The sequence below is a fragment of the Rhinoderma darwinii genome, chromosome 1 (assembly GCF_050947455.1).
Source record: "Rhinoderma darwinii isolate aRhiDar2 chromosome 1, aRhiDar2.hap1, whole genome shotgun sequence".
In the NCBI taxonomy this organism is placed as follows: Eukaryota; Metazoa; Chordata; class Amphibia; order Anura; family Rhinodermatidae; genus Rhinoderma; species Rhinoderma darwinii.
Window position 1 is genome coordinate 573201083 of NC_134687.1, and position 24325 is coordinate 573225407.

The 24325-nt window shown below is 42.0% G+C and overlaps 1 protein-coding gene across 2 annotated transcripts in view; it reads right to left on the reverse strand.

Moving 5' to 3' along the window:
- The window catches only part of IPO11 (importin 11), a 511812-nt gene that overhangs the window by 423071 nt on the left and 64416 nt on the right, over nucleotides 1–24325 (reverse strand). For both annotated transcript variants that reach the window (XM_075839216.1, XM_075839226.1), the window contains exons 4-5: nucleotides 16008–16080; nucleotides 13398–13601 (exon numbers count right to left, since the gene is read on the reverse strand). In XM_075839216.1, coding sequence (XP_075695331.1) covers nucleotides 13398–13601; nucleotides 16008–16080 — 277 coding nt within the window. The remainder of the gene's footprint in view (nucleotides 1–13397; nucleotides 13602–16007; nucleotides 16081–24325) is intronic.

The window sequence follows — 24325 nt, forward strand, 5'->3', positions numbered from 1 at the left end:
CAAAAGCCAAGTAGCACTCCCTAACTTCTAAACCCTACAGTGTGCCCAAACAGCAGTTTGCGTCCACATCATTGGCATTCCCATACCTGGGAGAACACACTTAAAGGGGCTCAGTCCCCAGATTATAAGTGCCCTATCTCCTACATAATCTGATTGGCGCTGTAATGTAGGTAACAGCAGTGGTTTTTATTTTGAAAAACGATCATTTTTGAGCAAGTTATGAGCAATTTTAGATTTATGCTAATTAGTTTCATAATGACCAACTAGGCGTGTTTTTACTTTTTACCAACTGGGCGTTGTACAGAGGAGTGTATGAAACTGACCAATCAGCATCATACACTTCTCATTGTTCCAGCCCATTGTTCCCGCGTGATTGTGCAGTGAAAGAAGCTGGGCTGGAACAATGAGAAGTATAGGACGCTGATTGGACGCTGATTGGTCACTGATTGGTCAGCGTCATACACTCCTCTATACAACGCCCAGTTGGTAAAACGTAAAAACACGCCCAGTCAGTCATTAAGAAACTAATTAGCATGAATCTAAAATTGCTCATAACTTGCTCAAAAATGATCGTTTTTCAAAATAAAAACCACTGTCAGTGGAAAATCCACTGCGCAATATTTTCTAGTAAAAAAAAAACTTTTTGGGGCCAAAATATTCACTTCACCCCTTAACAAATGCCTTAAGGGGTGTAGTTTCTAAAATGTGGTAATTTCTTGTGGGTTTATTTTACTATTTGACCTCAAAGCCCTGCAATTGTGGGCCAATGCTGTGAAAATCACTAAAATAGGCCTTAACCCCTTAAGGACGCAGCCTAGTTTTGGCCTTAAGGCTCAGAGCCCATTTTTCAAATCTGACATATTTCACTTTATGTGGTAATAACGTGGGAATGCTTAAACCTACCCAAGCGATTCTGAGATTGTTTTCTCGTGACACATTGGGCTTCATGTTCGTGGTAAAATTTGGTCGATATATTCAGTGTTTATTGGTGAAAAATTGCAAAATTTAGAGAAAATTTTGAAAAAATTGCATTCTTCAGAATTTAAATGCATCTGCTTGTAAAACAGACGGTTATACCACCCACAATAGTCACTAGTTCACATTTCCCATATGTCTACTTTAGATTGGCATCGTTTTTTGAACATTCTTTTATTTTTCGTGGACGTTACAAGGCTTAGAACATAAACAGCAATTTCTCATATTTTTAAGAAAATGTCAAATGCCTTTTATTTAAGGTACCTGTTCAGTTCTGAAGTGTATTTGAGGGGCCTATGTATTAGAAACCCTGATAAAACACCCCATTTTAAAAACTAGACCCCTCAAAGTATTCAAAACAGCATTTAGAAAGTTTTTTAACCCTTCAGGCATTTCACAGGAATTAAAGCAAAGTGGAGGTGAACTTTGCAAATTTCATTTTTCTTGCGGAATTTCAATTTTATTCATTTTTTTTCTGTAACACAGAAGGTTTTACCAGAGAAACACTACTAAATATGTATTGTCCAGATTCTGCAGTTTTTAGAAATGTCCCACATGTGGCCCTACTGCGCTCGTGGACTAAAACACAAGCCCTAGAAGCAAAGAAGCACCTAGTGCATTTTGAGTCCTCTTTTTTATTAGAATATATTTTAGGCAGCATGCCAGGTTTGAAGAGGTGTTGAGGTGCCAAAACAGTAGGAATCCCCCAATAGTGACCCCATTTTGGAAACTACACCCCTCAAGGAATTCATTTATGGTTGTTGTTACCATTTTGACCGCACAGTTTTTTCACAGCACCTATTTGAATTGGGCTGTGAAATGAAAGAAATGACATTTTTTCCAATAAAATGTCATTTGTGATCAAAATTTCTTATTTTCACAGGGAACAAAATACCCCATTTGGTTGCCCAATTTGTCCTTAGTGTGGCAATACCCCATTTGTGGTGATAAACTGCCGTTTGGGCCCATGGGAGGGCTCAGAAGGAAAGGAGCGCTGTGTGTTCTTTGGAGTCCAGATTTTGCTGGATTGGTTTTCGGCTGCCATGTCGCATTTGCAGAGCCCCAGAGGTATCAAAGCAATGGAAACCCACCAGAAGTGACCCCATTTTGGAAACTACACCCCTCAAGGAATTCATTTATGGGTAATGTGACCATTTAGACCCCATAGTTTCTTCACAGAACTTATTTGAATTGGGCTGGGAATGAAAACAAAATTATTATTTTCAAATAATATGTAGTTTTGGCTGAAAATTTCTTATTTTCACAAGAAACAAAATACCCCATTCTGTTGCGCAATTTGTTCTGAGGGCCGCAATACCCCATTTGTTGAGAAAAACTGCCATTTGGGCCCATGGGAGGGCTCAGAAGGAAAGGACCACCATTTGGCCTACTGGGGATTTTCTAGTGCGAAGTCATGTATGCAGAAGCACCTGAGGTACCAGTACAGTTGAAACCCGCAAGAAGTGACCCCGTTTTAAAAACTACACCCTTAAGGCATTCATCTAGAGGTGTAGTGAGCATTTTGACCTGAGACCTACACCCCATAAACTGTAATGTGGGTTCTCCCGGGTATGGCAATACCCTACATGTGGCTGTTATCAGCTGCCTAGGCACACAGCAGGGCTCGTCCGGGGGTGAAAGACGAGGGGTGATAAGCTGTGCGGAGTGCATCAGGGTAAGTAAAATTGGGGTAAATTATAAACCAAGGGATGTATGATAAATTTTAAAACACTCTTTCATACAGAGCTCTGGTTATTCGGGACACGTGTCACATTGATATATTGTGTCATCCCTTATCGCCCTCTTATAGCAGACTTTGCACCTCTTTTGACTTTTTCCCTTCTTGCCAGTTTGGGGAAATTCCCCTGGAAAGTGTTGCCGCCCGCTTCCAGAAGTACTGGGTGCCCCCCCTTCTTGGTCACTAAAGATTAGGTTCTTGATAATCACCTCTTGAAATTCCAGGAAAGTTCCCGTCTGGCCTGCACATCGACGTAGCACGTACGCATTGTACAAAGCCATCTGTATGATGTGCACGGCCAGCTTCTTATACCACACCGCATAGCGCTGTAGGGCTTCAGGGCTTGATCTTACAAGTCCATCCCTCCCATGTACCTATTGTAGTCCAGGATGCAGTCTGGTTTGGGGGTGGCCTTTCCTTCATATATCCTAAACCTGTAGGTATACCCTGATGCACTCTCACAGCTTATACATCTTCACGCCATACCTTGCCCTCTTACCCGGCAGGTACTGGCGGAATTGAACCCTCCCTTTAAAATGTACCAGGGACTCATCAATAGAAATACACTTCTCGGGGGTGTATGCTTGGGAAAACCGGGCACTGGAACGGTCTAATAGGGGTCTCCGTTTATACAAACGGTCAAAACTGGGGTCATCTCAGGGTGGGCACGGCTCATTATCAGTATAATGTAAGAAGCGAAGTATTGCCTCATTTATTTATTTTTTTAGGTTCCAGTTCAGTTCTGAAGTTGCTTTGAGGGGCCCATATATTAGAAACCCCTATCAAATACCCCATTTTAGAAACTAGACCCCTCAAAGTATTCACAACAGCATTTAGAAAGTTTATGAACCCTTTAGGTGTTTCACAAAAATTTAGAGCAAAGTAGAGGTGAAATTTACATTTTTTTTTTGTCAGAAAATCCTCTTTATACCATTTTTTTTATAACACAAAAGGATTTATCAGTGAAACGCAAATTAATACGTATTGCCCAGATTCTGCAGTTTTGAGAAATATCCCACATGTGGCCCTCGGGCGGTAATGGACTGAAGCACCGGCCTCCGAAGCAAAGGAGCACCTAGTGGATTTTGAGGCCTCTTTTTTATTAGGCACCATGTCCGGTTTGAAGAGGTCTTGTGGTGCCAAAACATTGGGAACCCCCCAAAAGTGACCCCAATTTGGAAACTAGACCCCTTGAGGAATCCATTGTAGTTTTCTTGGGGTGCATGCGGCTTTTTGATCAGTTTTTATTCTATTTTTAGGTGGCGTGGTGACTAAAAAACAGCAATTCTACTATTGTTTTTTTTTCGTTTTTTTTTACAGCGTTCACCGTGCGCTATAAATGACACATTCACTTTATTCTGCGGGGTGATACGATTACGGCGATACCAGATGTTTATAGTTTTTTTTTATGTCTTATGGCGTTTGCACAATAAAATACGTTTTGTAAACAATCATTCACTTTTTGTGTTACCTTATTCTAAGAGCCAGAACGTTTTTATTTTTCAAACAATAAAGCCGTGCGAGGACTTATTTTTTGCGTAACGAACTGTAGTTTCGATCAGTACCATTTTTCGGTACATGCGACTTTTTGATCTCTTTTTATTCCATTTTTTGGGAGGTGAAGTGACCAAAGAATTGTGATTGTGGTACGGTTTATTATTATTTTATTTTACGGCGTTCATCGTGCGGGATAAATAACGAAATAGTTTTGTAGTTCAGGCAGTTACGGACGCGGCGATACCAATTATGTATAGTTTATTTGTTTGTTTATATATTTTTATTAATAATAAAGGACTGATAAGGGAAAAGAGGGGATTTTTACTTTTATTACTTTTAAATCTTTTATTTTCTTATTTTTACACATCTTTTTTTAACTTTTTTTTAACTTTATTACTTTGTCCCACTAGGGGACTTGAGGGCAGGAGGCCCTGATCGCTATTCTAATACACTGCACTACATGCGTAGTGCAGTGTATTAGAACTGTCAGCTACTCACTGACAGCAAGCATAGTGGGTCCTGACGTTGTCAGGACCCACTAGGCTTCCGTCTATGGCATAGCCGGACGCCATTGTTTGGTGTCCGGTTGCCATAGTCACCATCGCCGGCCGCTATAGCGTAGCAGGCCGGCGATGGCAGCTTAACCCCTAAAAAGCCGCGATCTCTATAGAACGCGGCTTTTAAGGAGTTAATCGGCGGGGACACAGCGATCGGTCCCCGCTGTAGGAGCTGTGACAGCTGCTGAACAAGACAGCAGCGTCACAGCTCCTGTATGTGTCGGGAGGACGGCCGAAACGGCCGTTACTCCCGTGACGTACTATTACGTCATGGAGCGCGAACGATACAGCTGCCATGACGTAATAGTACGTCAAGGAGCGGGAAGGGGTTAAAGAGGCTCTCACCAGTTTATAACTTCCCCATTTCATACATAAACTAATAGGTGCTTTAATGTAGATAACTACTTTTTTTTGGGGATGTTTTTACTTTTGACCAAGTGGGCGTTGTAAAGAAAAGTGTAGGACACTGACCAATCAGTGTCATACACTTCTTTTCATTCCAGCCCAGCTTGATCCACAGCACAGTGTGACCTCGCACGATCACGCTGTGACGTCACTTCATCCCGTAAGTCCATCACCGGAGTGATGGAAGACTGAACAGACAACGCCTCCAGCAGCTACAAATTCGGATAAACGTCAAGGCACGGCTGGTGGCGATGTCTGTTCACGCTTCCGTCGCTCTGGTGAAGGACCTGCGGGAGGAAGTGATGTCACAGCGTCAATACCAAATTTATATGTTTTGTTTACCACTTTTAAAAAAATATAAATATTTGCTTAAAATTTTTTTTAATTTGTGTCGCCATATTCTGAGAGCCATAACGTTTTTCTTTTTCCATCAAACTAGAGGCGCGAGGGCTTACATTTTGCGGGGCGACCTGTGGTTTTCAACGATACCATTTTGGGGTACATGCGACTTTATCACTTTTTATTCCTTTTTTTTTTTTTTTAGAGAGCTGAGGTGAACAAAAAACAGCAATTTGCATGATTTATATATATTTTTTATTTTTACGGCATTCACCGAGCGGGTTAAACAATGCTATATTGTGATAGTTCAGACTCGATGATACTAGTTATGTTAACTTTAATTTATTTTAACATTGCTTTAGGGAAAAAATGGGGCAAGGGTTTTTTTTTTAACTTAATATTTATTTATTTTTGGAACGTTAGAAAAAACTTTAACTAAGGCCTCATGCACACGACTGTATTTTTTCCCACCCGTAAATACTGGCGTAAATAGGGGTCCGGTGTCACACGTATTCGACCCGTTTTGCACCAGTATTTACGAACCCGTGCCCGTAAATATGGGTCCGGTGTCACCCGTATTCCACACGTATTTACAGGCACGTTTTTGGCGGCAAAATAGCACTGCACTAATCGGCAGCCCCTTCTCTCTATCAGTGCAGGATAGAGAGAAGGGACAGCCCTTTCTGTAATAAAAGTTAAAGAAATTCATACTTACCCGGCCGTTGTCTTGGTGACGCGTCCCTCTCTTCACATCCAGCCCGACATCCCTGGATGACGCGGCAGTCCATGTGACCGCTGCAGCCTGTGATTGACCTGTGATTGGCTGCAGCGGTCACATGGCCTGAAACGTCATCCAGGACGTCGGGCCGGATGTCGAGAGGGACGCGTCACCAAGGCAACGGGCGGGAGACCGGACTGGAGGAAGCAGGAAGTTGTCGGTAAGTATGAACGTCTTTTATTTTTATTTTTTACAGGTTTATTCTGATCGGTAGTCACTGTCCAGGGTGCTGAAAGAGTTACTGCCGATCAGTTAACTCTTTCAGCTCCCTGGACAGTGACTATTTACTGACGTCGCTTAGCAACGCTGCTGTAATGACGGGTGCACACATGTAGCCACCCGTCATTACGAGAGCTCCATAGACTTCTATGGACTGTCCGTGCCGTTATTACGGCCTGAAATAGGACATGTTCTATCTTTTTCAACGGCACGGGCACCTTCCCGTGAGAAAACGGGAAGGCACCCGTCGCCAATAGAAGTCTATGAGCCCGTTATTACGGGTCGCAATTACGACCCGTAATAACGGGAGTTTTTACGGTCGTGTGCATGAGGCCTAACTGTTTTTCACTTTTTTTATTAGTCCCCCTGGGAGACTTGAACAAGTGATCGTTGGATCGCTTGCATGATACACTGCAATACTAATGTATTGCAGTATATCGTGATTCTGACAGTCCCCTTTGAAGGGCTTCAAGGGAGTACAAAGATGGCAGACCTGGGGGCTTTTATTAGGCCCCTAGGCTGCCATAACAACCACTGTAAATGCCGCGTTTGAGAGGGGGCGTCCCCCTGATTCTAACAATTTAAACGCAGCGGTCGAGATTGACCGTGGAATTTAAGGTGTTAAACAGGTCATATTGAAATTTGATTCTGCCCGTTGCAGTGAAGGGTCGGTTGTGTAACACAGCCTTTACCCGCTGTGTATGGAGCGAGCTCAGCCCGTGAGTCCGCTCCACACTTCCCCTTAACAGCTGCCGCGTACAAGTAAGTGAAATGTTGACATTTCGTTAAGGGGTTAAATAGCAAATATTTTGTGTGGTATTACTATCTGTCTTACAAGCATATACATTTAGAAAACTGTAAATTTTGCTATTTTTCACAAATAAACACTTCGACCAAATTTTACCACTAATGTTTCATGAGAAAATATTCTCTGAATTGCTTGGATTAATAAAGGCATTCCAAAGTTATTACCACGCAAGATTTGAAAAATGAAATGGGCTCTGAGCCTTAAGGCCCAAAACTAGGCTGTGTCATTAAGGGGTTAGATAGGTTTTATTTCTACTTTGTCACTGATACCAAGTGTGAATGTGCTGCTAAGTAAAAAAAAAAAAAAAGATTTAAAAAAATTGCACACTTTTAGGACTAGAAGGCCTTAATCGGACGGCCATGTTCGGTCTGTGATATACAGATCGCTTGTCGGCCATGTTTCCCAAATCGACCACAGTTCAGGGAGCCGGGCTAGTTTTGTATGATGTTAGGAGTCCCTGCCTCCCCGCAGGAATACGGTCCCGTACTATAAGCATGTTTTCAGTATGGGACAGTTTTCCCGCGGGGAGGCAGTGACTCACAGCAGCATAGATAACTATGAACCTAGGAGCCCGGCTCCCTGAACTGTGGTGAGTCCGGGAAATATGGCGGAACACGGTCTTCTGAATAAGGCCTTAGACACACTGGATGATAAAATGTAAAAAGATAAAAAGGAATAAATATGCAGGCTTTGTTCTGTGACAGAAAAATGTAGCTTTCGGTTATTTTTGCAAAAAATGCATCAAAAACTGGACATGTGAAATTAACAGCTTGAGAGTCTCTAAGATTAATAAGAACCTCATTTTGGGATTTCAAACAAAAGCAATGGTTTTTTTCAAGCAAGAATTTATTTTTAAGGCCGTATTTACACAAGCGTGAATGCAGTCTAGTGCCAAGTCCCCGCTAACCATGGGCCCAATAGAAAGCGGTTTCATAGCTGCTTTCCTACACAAGATTAATATTATGAGCCTGTATACTGAACAAATGTATTTTTGAAAGACCTTTCAATAAACTAGGTTTAAATTATAAAAAAAAATCAAAATGGGCAAGAACAATGGAGTGGCAGAAACCCCCTTACTTCAAGCCACAACCCCAACATCAAGTGTCAGGGTAATATCAGGCGACTCCATAGACTTAGGTATGGGCAACTAAACTCTGGAGAACTTTACTTGCTGTACAGACGGCACTGAACACATCACTATAGACAGGGAAACCAACAAAAATTATTCCATAAACACAGTGCCAAAACGGATGATAATCTACTCAAGAAAGAGGGGTCAGCAGATCGGTCTCCTGTGAAGATATTTCTTTCCGGAGACTCTGAAGAATATGTTTATTATTTTATCACACTTCCACACATGTTGAGAATGCGGACCTGTGAAATCCCCACTCAACTGAGCTTTTTTTTTTTCACGAATACATCTGAAGCCGTTCCACATCATTGAGGACTTCTTCGCATACAGCTTAAAGCGATGATTAGAAAAGGGACAACATGTTCACAGTCATTTTTATGTGATAAACTGTAAATAGATTTAAGTAAATGAAAGAAAAAAATGTGCAAAATGCTATTTTACGAAGGTTGGTGGTGACTGAACTACAAGGAATTCGTTGAGAGAAATGACAGCCCTTCGCAATTTCAATGCCCCCCATGAGGACTACAACACATAGAAATCTGTCTCTGTAAGATAGCATATTGTTCAGATCGGTGGATAATCAAATGTAAGCTGATATCAGTATTACCAGCGAACTTTAATAATATTGCTGCTCCCAAAAGCCGACCTAAAATTTGGCGTCATTGACCGGCTGAATAATCTTAAAACCATTCCAAGTTTAGAGGTGGTATTATCGATTTGAAGGTTTGTTGAGATAATATATAATGCGTTTTTGGGATTAAACTAATGCCGTATTTAGGTATATATGGTGTACCAAATTCTATTACCTCTCCTTATGGCCCTGCGCCAGGATCTGACACAGGAGGGGCTACAGTGCGGTGTGGGATTTCACCTACATGCAGGAGTCAGAATAGTGCCTGTTCATTACACAACTCATGCCGGTGAGATTGAACCTGAATCTGTCCCGTTTTCTCGCACTAATTCATCTAATTGTCCTTTGGTATATACCGTACCCTGGTGCACTTTTTTTTTTTTTTATGGGCTAGAAGGGGGAAAAATGTTCACTTCATTATGGGACCACAGTGTACTCATCAATCCAAAAACATTTTCAGGTGATGAAGCAAAGTAAAACTTTACACAAATTAAAATACTTGTATGCTTGTATGAGGAAGGTCAATTCCCAAGTGGAAGGAAATGTCAGGCTCTGTTCACACGGTGTTATAGCTTTCGTTTACAGTAGCCATGACGGATTCATTGTCTGAGGAATCCCATTGATTTTATTGGGGTCCATCAGGATTCCGATATGTTTTAGAGCAAAAATACCAGCAAGCTTGATGAAAACCCCAAACACACGTGAGCAGAGAATTATGTGAGTTAGAGTGTTATCATTTCTTATATTTTGAAGTGTAGTGATGTCATCGGTGTTAAAACTCCCCATAATGGGAACCATAACTGTCATACATAATGAAACATGCTTTGTTTCAATCTGCAAATTGTGTAATATAAGGAATAATGTGTCCTTGAATAAGTCATTAAAAAGTCACATTGGAGTTCTGCAACTTGTATGAAAGGACTGGTTTTTAATATTTGATTGATTTTAAAATCATAATTTATAGTACAATTATTACAAGGTGACACTTTTTATACAATATTACTTTACATAAATTAAATTAGATTCTAGGAGATAAAAAAAAAGACCTTTGGATAAGAAATATTATTCCACTTATACAAAAACACATTCATCTTCACACACTAAAAAAAATATAAATGTAATGCTTGCCAACAGCACATGTAAAAATGTGGCATAAAGGACTGGACTTGGAGCCTTCATCCGCAGGTGCTTCTGCCTTTTTAGGTGAAGCCTACCTGCCTTGCCAAAGCCCCCGTGTGAATTACTATTTGTGACCAGAACAGTTATGTCTGTTAGGAGACTAGACTCTGTAGTCACCAAGACATGAAGTAATGTCGTGCAGATTTTTGGGGGGATTTCCCTACGAAAAACAGCCAAGAATCATAGTAACAAAGCTTGTAAGGCCAAAAAAAAGACATATGTCCATCCAGTTCAGTATATTATTCTGCAATGTTGATCCACATGAAGGCAAAACCTCCATGAGGCAAAAGCCAATTTTCCTCATCTTAGGGAAAAAATTCTGTACCGACTTCAATATAGTGATCAGAAGAAATCCCAGGATCAACGACCCATCCCCAGTAATCTAGCAACAATAACCTGTAATATTATTACACTCAAGAAAGACATCCGGCCCTCTTTTGCACTTTTTCAGTCAATTCCTCATAACCACTTCCTCTGGCACAAAGTTCTATAGTCTCACTGCTCTTACAGTAAAGAACCCTCTTCTATGTTTGTGCAGAAACCTTCTTTCCTCTAGATGTAGAGGATGCCCCCTTGTTATAGTTACAGTCCAGGATATAACTAGACAATGAGAGAGATCTCCGTATTTGTACCTTTGATATATACATAGTTATCAGGTCACCCCTCATCCGTCTTTTTTCTAAACTAAACAACCCTAATTTTAATAATCGTTTGGATACTGTAGTCCACCCATTACATTTAATACTTTAGTTGCCCACCTTTGAACCAGCTCAATCTTTACAAAAAATCTTTTTTGTGAAATGGTGCCCAAAACTGGATCTAATATTTCATGTGCGCTCTCACTAGAGATTTATAAAATCTAAGTCAGTATTCGGGCTTGTTCACATCAGCGTTCGCTTTCCGTTCCGGGGTTCCGTCTGAGGTTTCCGTTGTGGAACCCCGCAACGGAAACCACAGCTTCTGTTTGCATCACCATTGATATCAATGATGACAGAAACATTGCTAATGGTTTCCGTTTGTCACCGTTCCGTCAGATTTCCGTTTTTTCCACGGAATCAATAGCGCAGTCGCAGACGGAACCCCAGAACGGAAAGTGAACGCTGATGTGAACAGGCTCTTACTCACCCTTCCTGGTGCTCCATAGTAGCAACGCTTCCCTGGGCTTCCGCTGTCCTCTGTACACCCGTACTCCAGCAATAATACGTTGTATCATGTGACCGCTGCTGCGATCACGTGTCGACATGACATCATCACTGAAGACCAGATGTACAGAGATTTTTTTTTTTTTTTTAACTTTTCTGGACTTGCGGATTTTGGTGTGAAATCCGAAATAAATCTGCAATAATAGGATTTGCTTGCAAATTTCTTCTTCTCTGTTCACTGGAGAAAATCTGTGCACTATTCGCAGCAGAAATTGACATGCTGCAGATTTAAACAGATTTAAAATTCTGAACTGCAGGTCAATTTCTGCGAAGAGAATTTCCACAGCATGTGGATGAGATTTATTCAAATCTCATCCACTTTGCTGCTACTGTATTCCCCTGCGGATTTTCTGTCTGCAAATCCGGGGAAAATTTGCTATATGTGAATACAGATTAAAACAGCAAACAGGTGGAACTTCATGATAACACTTCACACACGCACAAACATATAAATGCTTTGTGCATATACAGTATATATATATATATATATATATATATATATACTGGCTTGAGAAAGGTTCTGTGGTGAACCGAAACGTCGCCCACTTGAGGTGAATAAAACAATCCTATTTCATCCTTTTTGAAGTCCTGGTGCCGTTCCTCTGGCAGTTACTACTCTATTTTTGGTACTGTCAAAAGCTCCTGTGTAAAAAAAAAAATTTTTGTAGAGATGGCAAAACGACAAAAAATAACTCCAGAGACGGTTGTTTGGATTGGCTTAGGCTGGGTTCACACCTGCATTGGTGTTTCTGCTGTTCTGCTCAGTCAGAGGAGCAGTAAGATGAAAATAACGGAAGAGCTGGTTCTGTTGTGTGACTTTGATGGGTTCTGTCGGGTTTTTGTCTGGGTGTCCGTAGTTTTACCGGAAACAATAGCGCAGCATGATGCACTATTTTTGCCTGTATTTTCGTCCAATTCTGCAACGGAGGCCCCTAGCAGAGCCTCCAACACAGATGTGAACAGGCGCTAAGTGGAGCAGCTAGCAATAGATGTGCTGCAGATGCGGAGGATTTTATAAAATGCATGATTCAAACAGCAGAAGGAATGGAATAGAATTATTACATGTGCTATTATTATTATTATTATTATTAAGGTTTTGGCTCTTCATGTGTCATTTCAACAGTGGTCAATGACTATTCTTCGGTGTTCTCCATTTTATGTTTTAATAGACTTATAACTATTTTCTCTAGAATATAAAAAATAAAATAAAATGTTCTGTCTCATATATATTAGCAACATAAACATTAAAAGGGTTGTCTCATGAAGACAGCCCCTGTCCACATGCCGTTAGGGCATATAGAAATAATAGTGTGGTTCCCGACTCTGAACCCCCCAGAGAGTCGCTATGTAAGAGCTGCTCCCGCTCTGCCAGACCGGGCATGTAAGGGTCCTATTACACGGCCCGACGTGATCGGCGCTCATTTGCTCCTTTCACAAGGAGCTACGTATGGGGACAAGCACTCATAACTACGATCGCTCGTGCCCATACATCTCTATCATGTCTGTAGCACGTCTCTTACACGGTGAGATGTAGAAAACAGTGCAGAAACAGTACAATGAGCCGATGAACTAGCATTTGCTCGTTCATCGGCTGATCGTTGACCTGTTTACACAGGGCAATGATTGGTTTCTGTGAACGCTCATTTGCCCGTGTAATAGGGCCTTAATGCTAGATTTCCGCCGCACTAACAACAACTTTTCTTCCATCCGCCTCTGGGATCAACCTTTAATCAATGATCTCGTTGTTTGTATCTTATCTTAGTCCCTCTGTCAGAAAAAGGAATGGAGCGAGGAAAGATGAAAAGCCAGGGTGTGAAGGCTCATATAGATTTTAACACTCATTATATTCGAGAAGCGATACTGATGTAACACTAACATAACAAGTGAGACTATTACCTGCTGGAACAGAAGACATTGATCACTCTGCACATACTTACGTCTTGAAATAACTTTCTGTCTGCAGCGAGCCTTTTAGAAGACAAGGTCTTGGTCACATGATAAAAGGTGAGAAGAGCTCGTTGCTGTCTCAGATCATCTTGAACCTTAACAGATTCAATCAGGGTAGGGATCAGTTCAGGCCACTGCTTGGGACAGTCAAGTCGAGCAGCTTTAGCAATCAGAACAGCAATCTGGGTGGCAATCTAGAAGACAGACAGACATTAATAATCCAATCGTCCTCAGTGGAAAAAAAAGGAACCAGAGAGCCAAGATGATGCCAGATTTAATGGCTCAACACTCGTGGAGACACAAAACACATGACCTCTATTCTAAACAAGGTTTGTGTACTGATTATACCTTATAGTCTTTATATTTGTAGTGTATTTTGTTTTGCCTTTGTGAAAAATACCGATTCTCCTTGTGGAGACCCAGGTTATAGAGAGTCTTTAGGGCAATGCTTTCTGGGGGAAAAATATGCAAATATTGGCACTACAGAGTAGAGTTTATTTAGTGACTAAACCCGGATCTGATGCTCTTATGTATAAATCAAAAGACTCCCAAATGTTGGCAATGATCACACATGACAGGATTCAATACAATTTTTGGCTCCCGCTGAAACATATTACGACCATCCAAATGCAAACTAAGACTGAGCGGTAACTACACACCAGTAGGGGTATAATATTAATACGTAAAAAACATAAAAATTATAATTATTTTTTTCAAATGTTATGAATACTACATCGGAGGGGGATCTTATTTTGGAATATAGGTCATGAGTTTTAGGCTCCGTTCCCACCCCATTTTCCCTTTACATTTGGTGTATATGCTGAACGTAAAGGCCTGACGTGCGCCATATAATGTCATACCATGGAAAAAGTCATACATAGTCCCCAATTTTAACATATACTGCGTGGTATACTTTTTTTGCATTGACCCACTGTATAGGAAAGGGCAGCAGACTACATTTCCTATGAAGAAAAAAAAAAAAAAGCATACTTGCCTAGCAGATGCCAAAAGGACATTCTTTTTGCCTCCCCCAGTTCATAGGGTACTATGGCTACGTTCAGAGCGTGTATCAGGAGTATCAACCAGCACATATGCTAAACATACCCACCAAACATGGTGTGAACAGAGCCTTACACAACGACTTGCTGCTCAAGTCACACAAGTCAAGCCAAATTTGCAGGCAAATGCAACTTTGATGTAACCACTTCACACAAATTGTCCAATGGATACAACAATCTTTATTTAGCCTATGTCTTAGTGCTATTTAGCAGTTTATTATATTAAAGGTTTTTTTTCCAGTCATCAATGTAAATCTTCAAAATGTCCAATATCTAGATATAGAAAAGCACTCACAATAAGCAAGAAGATTGTCAAAAAGGAACTAAGAGGCTATAAATCCCCAGGTGTATTATTTGAGACATCTGATTATTTTATGTAGACTTTCTTGGACATTTCATACAACGACTATTTTTACTGTGTATTTTTGATATATTACTGTATTTCAATTATATCCACTGGTCACCTGCAATCAAGATGATATTAAAATGAAGAATAAATCGTTCTAACCAGCTTATACTCCTTAAAGCAAATGTCCACCCAGGAACACTATTAATGTTTATTTATATATATATATATATACGGTACAATCAGGAAAATGGAGCATCAACCGCTATAAAGATATATTAAGAAATGAAATTGGCACAGAATATTGGGCATGATGATAAAAAGGTGGAGATTCACTTTAAGGCCCCATGCACACGAACGTGCTTTTGCAGCCGCAATTCCCCCGAAAATCCATGGGGGAATTGCAACCCCATTCATTCCTATGGGGCCATGCCCAACCCTGTGGTTTCCACGTCCGTACATGGCCCAGGAGCCTGGACCGCAGAGAGAACGGACATGTCTTATTACGGCCGTGTCCAGGCTCATAGCAAATAATGGCCACGGCCATGTGAACGACCCCTGATTTGTGGGCGGCTTGCGGGTGACACTCCGACTCGAAAATCACGGTCCTGCACATGGCTACGGTCGTGTGCATGAGGCCTAAGGCTTGGGCTTCAACCCCTCTTACCACAAATTATTAATTCTAATACTAGGGAACATCATTTGCAATTCCATCATCAATTTATGAATTTATGATTCTTTACCGTATGAGGGGCTACACTTTGTAGACATTTATGTCTAATAATACTGAAAGTTATAATCAATAGGGAGAAGTATAGAATTGTATTTAAGCCAAGGAAACTTCCCTGTAGCCATTGCGGGTTCAGGAATGATTTTTCTTTCCCCATGAAGCAAAGCTGAGAAAGGATGAACTTCATAGTAGACTTGTGACATTTGGTCATTTTCAACATATGTAAGTGAACAAGCCCTCTAAATGAACAATATTTTATTTCGATAAACATGACCAAAAATAAATAGAAGTAAATATTATTTTGAATAAGCTTTGGAATAAAAATCCGTCAGTTAAGATGTTCAACAAAAAAGAATCCTTATAATGAAGACATAAATAATACACGTAGGTGATAACATAAGTCCCGTTCCTTAGGGATCCAAGTACAAGGTGTGAGAAACTCATCAGAGTCCAAATATACACAAACCTGATTTACTGGCTCATTGAAGTTGGTGATGAGTCCTGCGCGCAATGTCGCTTTCTCCGCTTCTGAAAGTGCACTGTTAAAAAGAACAAAAAAAAGAATCAATCTTGTAAAGAGTTGAAAAGAGCTATTACATTAGTGCCATAAAAACAGCATATAAAGTACAGTGCATAAGGCAGAGACTACCCTTACCTATATTTTATTTCTAGTCAAAATGGGCATTAATAGGGTCCCATACTAAAAATGATTGATGTAATATCGCTAGGATATATTTCTATATTATCACCAGCACACGTCTCAGGTAAAACCAGAGGAATCTGTTGCTAGAAGATAGAAAACTTAGATGTAGATATCTGTTTTTATCACCCACAAACTAATAAAAAGTACTCAACATTCCTAGGGGCACATGTGTTCTCAGACAAGGTAAGAAAGTTTTTCTCAGTCGTCCAAACCAAACAACCTGCCTGTGAACATTAGACAAATATGACGATGACTATTAGGTAGACCTAAACGGACAAGTTGCTGGACTTTAAGAAAAGAAAGTTCCACTCTGTCTTCAGGACAGTCCATGGCTTGGGTTGCCTAATGAGTCTTATTAGCTGCAAGCTGTGCGGGCTCCTTTACAAAAGGTGTGATCTACTCACACAGGGGGAAGGTAGGCACTGCGAGCCTGTGAGAGTCAAGAGTTCTGGTAACCAGCTGGGCACCACATATTGGCATATCTATGTAAAAAAATGCCATTTTTCACTCTGCAACATCGAGAGCACACTAATTTCTGCAAAACACCTGTGGGGTTAACGTGCTCACTACACCCCTAGGTGAATACCTTGAGGGGTGTCGTTTCCAAAATGGGGTCATTTCTGGGAGGTATCCAGCAAAATCTGCACTCCAAACGCCAAATGGTGCTACTTCCCTTCTGAGCCCTACTGTGTGCCCAAACAGCCGTTTATGACCAAATATTGGGTATTACCGAACTCTGGAGAAATTGCTTTACAAATGTTGGGGTTCTTTTTTTCCTTTATTTGTTGAGAAAATTAAAAATTTGAAGCTAAAGGGATTGTTTTTATTTTCACTGCTCAATTCTAATAAATTCTATGAAACACTTGTGGGGTCAAAATGCTCACTACACCCCTAGAGGAGTTCCTCAAGGGGTGTAGTTTCCTAAATGGAGTCACTTTTTGGGCCTTTTCATTGTTTTGTCCCCTCAGGGGCTTTGCAAATGTGACATGGCCTCCGCAAACCATTCCTGCTAAATGTGATCTCCAAAAGCCAAATGGCGCTCTTTCCATTCTAAGCCCTGCCGTGTGTCCAAACAGCCGGTTATTACCACATGTGGGGAATGTTTTACTCGGGAGAAATTGCTTTATAAATGTGGCAGTGCTTTTTCTCCTTTAGTCCTTGTGGAAATGAGAAAAAATTAGCTAAACTTACATTTTCTTTGAAAAAAAAATTGATTTTCATTTTCACGGCCTACATCCAATAATTTCTGCAATAAACCAGGGGGGTCAAAGTGCTCACTATACCCCTATAATAACTTCCTTGAGGGGTGTAGTTTCCAAATTGGGGAATTTTCCACTTCTGAGGCCGGTGCTTCAGTTCATTAGCCCGCTAGGTAAACATTATTGCCCTGCAGAATCAGGGCAATAAATATTGAGTTGCGTTTCTCTGGTAAAACGTTGTGTTACAAAAAAAAAAAATGGATTAGAAATTAATTTCTGCAAAAAAAATAAATAATTACATTTGGAAATTTCACCTCTAGTTTGCTTTAATTCCTGTAATACATCTAAAGGGTTAAGCAACTTTCTAAAAGCTGTTTTGAATACTTTGAGGGGTGAAGTTTTTAAAATGGGGTGACTTATTGGGGGTTCCTAATATATAAAGCCCTCAAAGCCACTTCACAACTGAACTGGCCCCTGTAAAAATAGCCTTTTGAAATTTTCTTGAAAATGTGAGAAATTGCTGCTAAAGTTCAAAGCCTTGTAACGTCCTAGAAAAATAAAAAGATGTTCAAAAAACGATGCCAATCTAAAGTAGACATATGGGGGATGTTAATTAGCAACAATTTTGTGTGGTATAACGGCCTGTCTTACAAGCAGATTCATTTAAATATAGAAAAATGCTACTTTCTGCAATTTTTCCCAAATTTTTGGTGTTTTTCACAATTAAATACTGAATGTATCCAGCATATTTTGCCAGTAACATAAAGTCCAATGTGTCATGAGAAAACAATCTCAGAATTGCTTGGATAGGTAAAAGCATTCCAGAGTTATTATCACATAAAGTGACACGCCGGATTTGAAAAATGAGGCTCGGTCAGGAAGGTCAAAAGAGTTAATATTATTCACTACACCAGTCGGTGGTTTTAATGTTCTGGTTGAACGCTGTATACCACAATATTTACCGCTCTGCTTATTTAATTAGTCGATAGCTTCAAAACATCATCAAGTTACATGGCATGAAGGGATATTCTGTTATACTGACAGAACACATGGGACAGAATCACAACACAACAGACTACTGTTTGAACTGCAAATATTAGACAAGGTAGGCATATCAACAAGCCAGTACTGACGTGACATCAGAAGCAAAGCAGGGGACGCTAAAAATCTATAGAGGGAAGAGCGCGTCGCTTCTGTTCACTTCCTTTAGTTTGTGAAGTATCAGAAGAACAAGGATTGACAACTACATCAAATGGCTTTTAGAGCTTCTGTCTGGACATATCAAACATCTGTTACGGCAAATGTTCCTTTCCTTCTTATCTTAACGTCTAATGTCTTGCCAACTTTCTTCAAATAGACGTCTCGACGTTAAATGTGGGTCACTCTTATTCTGCAAGAAGCTACCAGCGTAATAAGTAATGCTATCACTATGTACCTAACAAGAGTGAGCAGAGAACATTGTGGCAAAAAAAATTAAGACAAGCCCCGTAAAAATTATTTTTATTTACATTAACCCTCTAAAATGGTTTTCGGCACTTTTATGTGCGGACATAAAAGAGGATCATAACCTGGATTATCTTTTATATAAAGTCAATAAGATTGGGGATGCAGTTCCACTCACTTGTTATATAACTTCACTGCTGTAAAATGAGTATACAGGTAACCGGGAGACCGAAAGCAGCCCACAAATTGGTTTTAAAACTACGTTAAGACCCGGTGGGGACTGCTAGAAAATTGTAAGAAGGATTTATATTTTATGACACTATAACAAATCTAATTACTTTTACAATCGCCTACTGTTGAATTATATAGATAACCACTTAACACTAATTCTGCGCACAAACTCAAGACACAAATTCTTCCGCCTTCAGCTAAGCCCATCACTCCATACGCAGCAGGACTGTCAAGTGGCAACAAATATTTCATTAAAGTGGTACATGAGCAATTACAGTTTGTTTATCGCTTGGATACCTTGAAAGAGAATCTATCAATGGTTGAACAACTCTATAGAATTCTATTCTCCTGGGTGATACATTCAGGCTATAACTACATATAAATATATTATATACGGAGCGGAGGGCTAGTCGCTGTTCCCGTATAAACACTGAAGAGGCTGCAACGCTCAGTGGACTGCCGCAGCTTCTTTGTTCTGCCGATTGTGGGGGTTAGACCCTCAAGGACAGGCAATGATTGAATATTTCTAGAAAAACCTTTTAGTTACATAGCGCTAACATATTCCACAGTATTGTACTTACAATGGATTTGATTAGCCCCCCATCCAGGAATGTGAAAGTGAACAAAGTATTGACATGGTCAAAGTAAGCAAAGTCTTATGAATGTCATTGAGAATGATCAATTCAACCAAGCTACATAATGATGGTAGGCAGAGACAACTCTATGCCCAACTATAGGCTCCACAAAGCGGTACTCAGAGGAGGTGACGGTTTAGGCACCAGGGATTTTTAGGCCACACAGCAGAGTGCATGATCGTCCCTGATCCTTGTTCCCGCCATATGGTGCCTCCATACGGTGCCTTATAACTGGGATCTTCTCCCCTAGAAGCAACATTTCTAGGGGAGAATATCTCTCTAACACAGCGCCTGATGGAGCATGGTATGATCTTTTTTTCTGTCTGATTCCAGAGGTACAGTAGTCACATAGTAGTTTGCATAAAACTGTATTCAGATGGGGAGGGCCACATACTCCACAATGTGGTTGACGATTACACTACACAATCCTATGGTACCGATCATACAGTGTCAAGAGAAATTTTGGGTGGATTTACGTTTTGCATATGTTAATGTGCTTTTTGGCAGCTAATTTGCTGCAGTAAATTCAAGCAACATGATTAAAAAGAAAATGCGGCAGAAAAGAAACAAAATGCTTAGGTCATTCAAAAAGAGCAAATAAACTCTTCAGTAAATAGCAACCAGCGTGAAGTGACAGAACTTTTGTGCTTTTTGAACACCGCAACTGTCTTGTGAAATAAATGATCTATTTAGTGGCTTCAACAAAACGCTATCTCTTTAAAGCTCGGCATGACACATCCCGAATACAGAAATAACTATGTGAGGAATTTCGGATCATTTCTGATCGAGTCAGCGGGATATGCGGCTCATGATTAATGCCCTGTATCAGCAAGGATTATTGAAAGGCTTTGATGACAGGTCTGTACTGCTACACGGACTTCAGATGGTATAAAGTTCAACAGCTAAAATGTAGAATAATACAACTGTGTCACTTCACATTACAAGTGCTGAAAAAGCAAAAGAAACACACAGAAAACTGCACTCAGGCAAAATCACGAAACAAGGGAAATATGGCGAACTTACATCAAGAACTTACTGTAAACTTAAAGAGAACGTCACTTTGATTCTCTTATTTTTATCCTTGACGAAAAAAACAAACGCTTGCTTTCCCCGAAACGACATGGATCAATCTTGGCCTGCCGTCATGTCACTTGGTACTAGCAAAACGTAACTCTTTTTTTTTTTTTTACTTTGCGAGAATGCAGACGTCCAGTGTGCGGTTTATACTAAAAAACTATAGTATAGGGGGGCGTGGCCAGCTATGGGAGAGTGAAGACGTGTCCTCTCCAGCTCCTCATCCAGCGCTCTTTATATCGGCTAACATCGGCTCTCAGTAATGGGGAAAACCTCAAAAAAAGCAAAGGCAGCAGCCCTTTCTTGCCCCTCATCGCCCCAGCGCGATATTGGGGTCTATTTCGGCCGACAACCGCAGATGCAATTGAGGGCCTCGACCCGAGCCGAGGCCTGTGATCAAGATGGCCGCCCCGCATCTCCCCCATCACTAACCCAGTGTCCTGGGCCTCCGGAGATGACACCAGGCGACGTCCACTTACCTTCCCGGGTACAGCTGCAGGAGACCGTTGACTCCAGGTCTCCTCCTCGGGCACCGGATGATCTTGCGGCCCGGCCGACAGCTTCTGCTGTCCCCCAAGATGGCCGCCGGGACTCGGCGACGCCTGGAAGCGGGCCTGCTCAGGAGAGCACGGCCCTTCTCACACTCTCCCCTGCTGGGAGAGCTTTGGCTCGGCAGGTGCCGGATCCTCGGTCCGGATGGGAGGTCTCTGGGGCTTCCTCCGCGGCTGCCGCCGCTCTCCTTCAGCCGGACCACGTGGTCTTCCAAGATGGCCGCCGGCGCTCTCCGGCCGGCCAGCAGAAGCCGGGACTTCACCCTCCTGCAGCGATGTCTCCATGGCCTGCAGGCCCTCTGTCTCCTGGTCCGGAATGTGGGTGGCTACTGAATGGGCTGAAGCCCCTTGGAATAGGAGACGCCACGGACAACCCGACCGACTAACCAGATGGAGGACCCCCCCCCCCCTGGGAGGCACAGTGAGTACCAGGGCCCTGAGCCACACACCGCCCGATCCACTGATCAGCTCGCGGGGCCTGTACACCCAGATCTCCCCCTCCCTGTGCTGGTAGGGGCCTAACCCTCTTGGTCCTCTGGCTCCTCATGGAGCAGTCCCCCCAACATATCATTGCCTACCACCCAGTCCCTGCATATGGGGTCTATCCCGCATCCCGGGATTTTGCCTGCGCTGCAGACGGGCGGCCAGGGTCCTCAATTCCACCCACTTCCTTCTCCTGGCCTGGAAAGTAGCCATACACCGGCAGGATTGGGATTACATCTTCCAGACCCGTTGTCTGGGTTCGTGTGTGAAAATAGGCCGGCAACCCTCTCAGACATCCGCCAGCTTGTTCAATTGATGCCCACTAGGGCAGATATGACTTCCTTTGCTAGACAGATTGTGGAAGAATGTAAGCTGGAGTTTACCCAGTTCCGTGCTAAACTTTCCTCACTTACTGCGAGAGTGGACACCCTCACTCAGGACTAATGGCTAATAATGCTACTATTCTCAAAAAATCCAAATAACTATCCAGCAGCACTCGGCCCAACTGTTCACTTTACATCAACATCTGGATGACATTGAAAAACGTAACCGGAGTAACAACCTACGGGTTCGGGGGTTGCCAGAATCCATTCCTGCGTCTGATCTGTTTTCAACCCTGTCTACCATCTTCAACAATTTATTGGCCCGTCCGCCGAACACCCATATAGAGATCGACCGGGCACATAGAGCTCTCCGCCCGGTGAGTGTTGATGATCCACGTCCGAGGGATGTCATTTGCCGAATCCACTTTTACGCCATCAAGGACTCTATCCTACAAAAAAATAGACGTCAGCCTATCATTCTTCACCAAGGCACGCAATTACGTATTTTGCCGGACCTGTCACGGCATACGCTGGCGCAAAGAGCTGCTCTCAAACCCCTCTTGGAGGGGTGGCTTCCCCTTTGCCCTGATGGTCCGACAAGATGGTCGTACCCACACTGTACGATCCCCGGCCGACTTGCCTGGATTCTTGCGGGACTTGAACCTCCCTCGGGTTTCGCTACCGGAGTGGCTCTCGTTGTTATCCTCTGCTGGCGGGGGATCGCGGTCGGGACGCCCGCTCTCTGGGCCTCTAAATGCGGCGGAGGGTCGCCCCCCTTGCGGACCCCGCAGAAGGTCTGGTCGCCGGCAAGAACGTAATCCTACTCCGACCATGGAGACTGCCCGTTCGATGTGATGATCTGGATTGCCTTCTCCTGTCATGAGGACATATCCTTATCTGCTGTGTGATATCAAGACTGCCTATTGTATTGAGTATTTCCCTCAGATGCCTTACTACCTTTTTCTTTGCATGGAGTCTTAGATGTTAAGCTGTTCATACTTCTATTATGGTGCGCTGGGGAGTGCGGATAACTCATGCGTAGTTGTCACCTTCCCCCTGTAAGTATTGGACCAAATTTTTGGTCTTTCGCATTTGTGCCTTTAGCTTATGCGGCAGTGGTTTTCTTACTGCCTTTTTTGTTGAATATTTGTATGTGTTTTTTTTCTAATGCTCTGTTTTTTACTTCTAGTTTGTCTCCTTCCCCTTCCTTCCTCCTGGCGATCCTGGACTCCTGCCCTTCTTGGGTTTTCTGGCACACATCATCAAGCCGTTTAGTCTATATCCATGGCTGACCTTAAAGAGGCTCTGTCACCAGATTTTGCAACCCCTATCTGCTATTGCAGCAGATAGGCGCTGCAATGTAGATTACAGTAACGTTTTTATTTTTAAAAAACGAGCATTTTTGGCCAAGTTATGACCATTTTCGTATTTATGCAAATGAGGCTTGCAAAAGTACAACTGGGCGTGTTGAAAAGTAAAAGTACAACTGGGCGTGTATTATGTGCGTACATCGGGGCGTGTTTACTACTTTTAATAGCTGGGCGTTCTGAAGAGAAGTATCATCCACTTCTCTTCAGAACGCCCAGCTTCTGGCAGTGCAGATCTGTGACGTCACTCACAGGTCCTGCATCGTGTCGGCACCAGAGGCTACAGATGATTCTGCAGCAGCATCGGTGTTTGCAGGTAAGTCGATGTAGCTACTTACCTGCAAACGCTGATGCTGCTGCAGAATCAACTGTAGCCTCTGGTGTCGACACGATGCAGGACCTGTGAGTGACGTCACAGATCTGTACTGCCAGAAGCTGGGCGTTCTGAAGAGAAGTGGATGATACTTCTCTTCAGAACGCCCAGCTATTAAAAGTAGTAAACACGCCCCGATGTACGCACATAATACACGCCCAGTTGTACTTTTACTTTTCAACACGCCCAGTTGTACTTTTGCAAGCCTCATTTGCATAAATACAAAAATGGTCATAACTTGGCCAAAAATGCTCGTTTTTTAAAAATAAAAACGTTACTGTAATCTACATTGCAGCGCCTATCTGCTGCAATAGCAGATAGGGGTTTCAAAATCTGGTGACAGAGCCTCTTTAATATTGCCTCCTTCAATGTGAAGGGGCTGAATGTTCCTGAAAAGCAGGC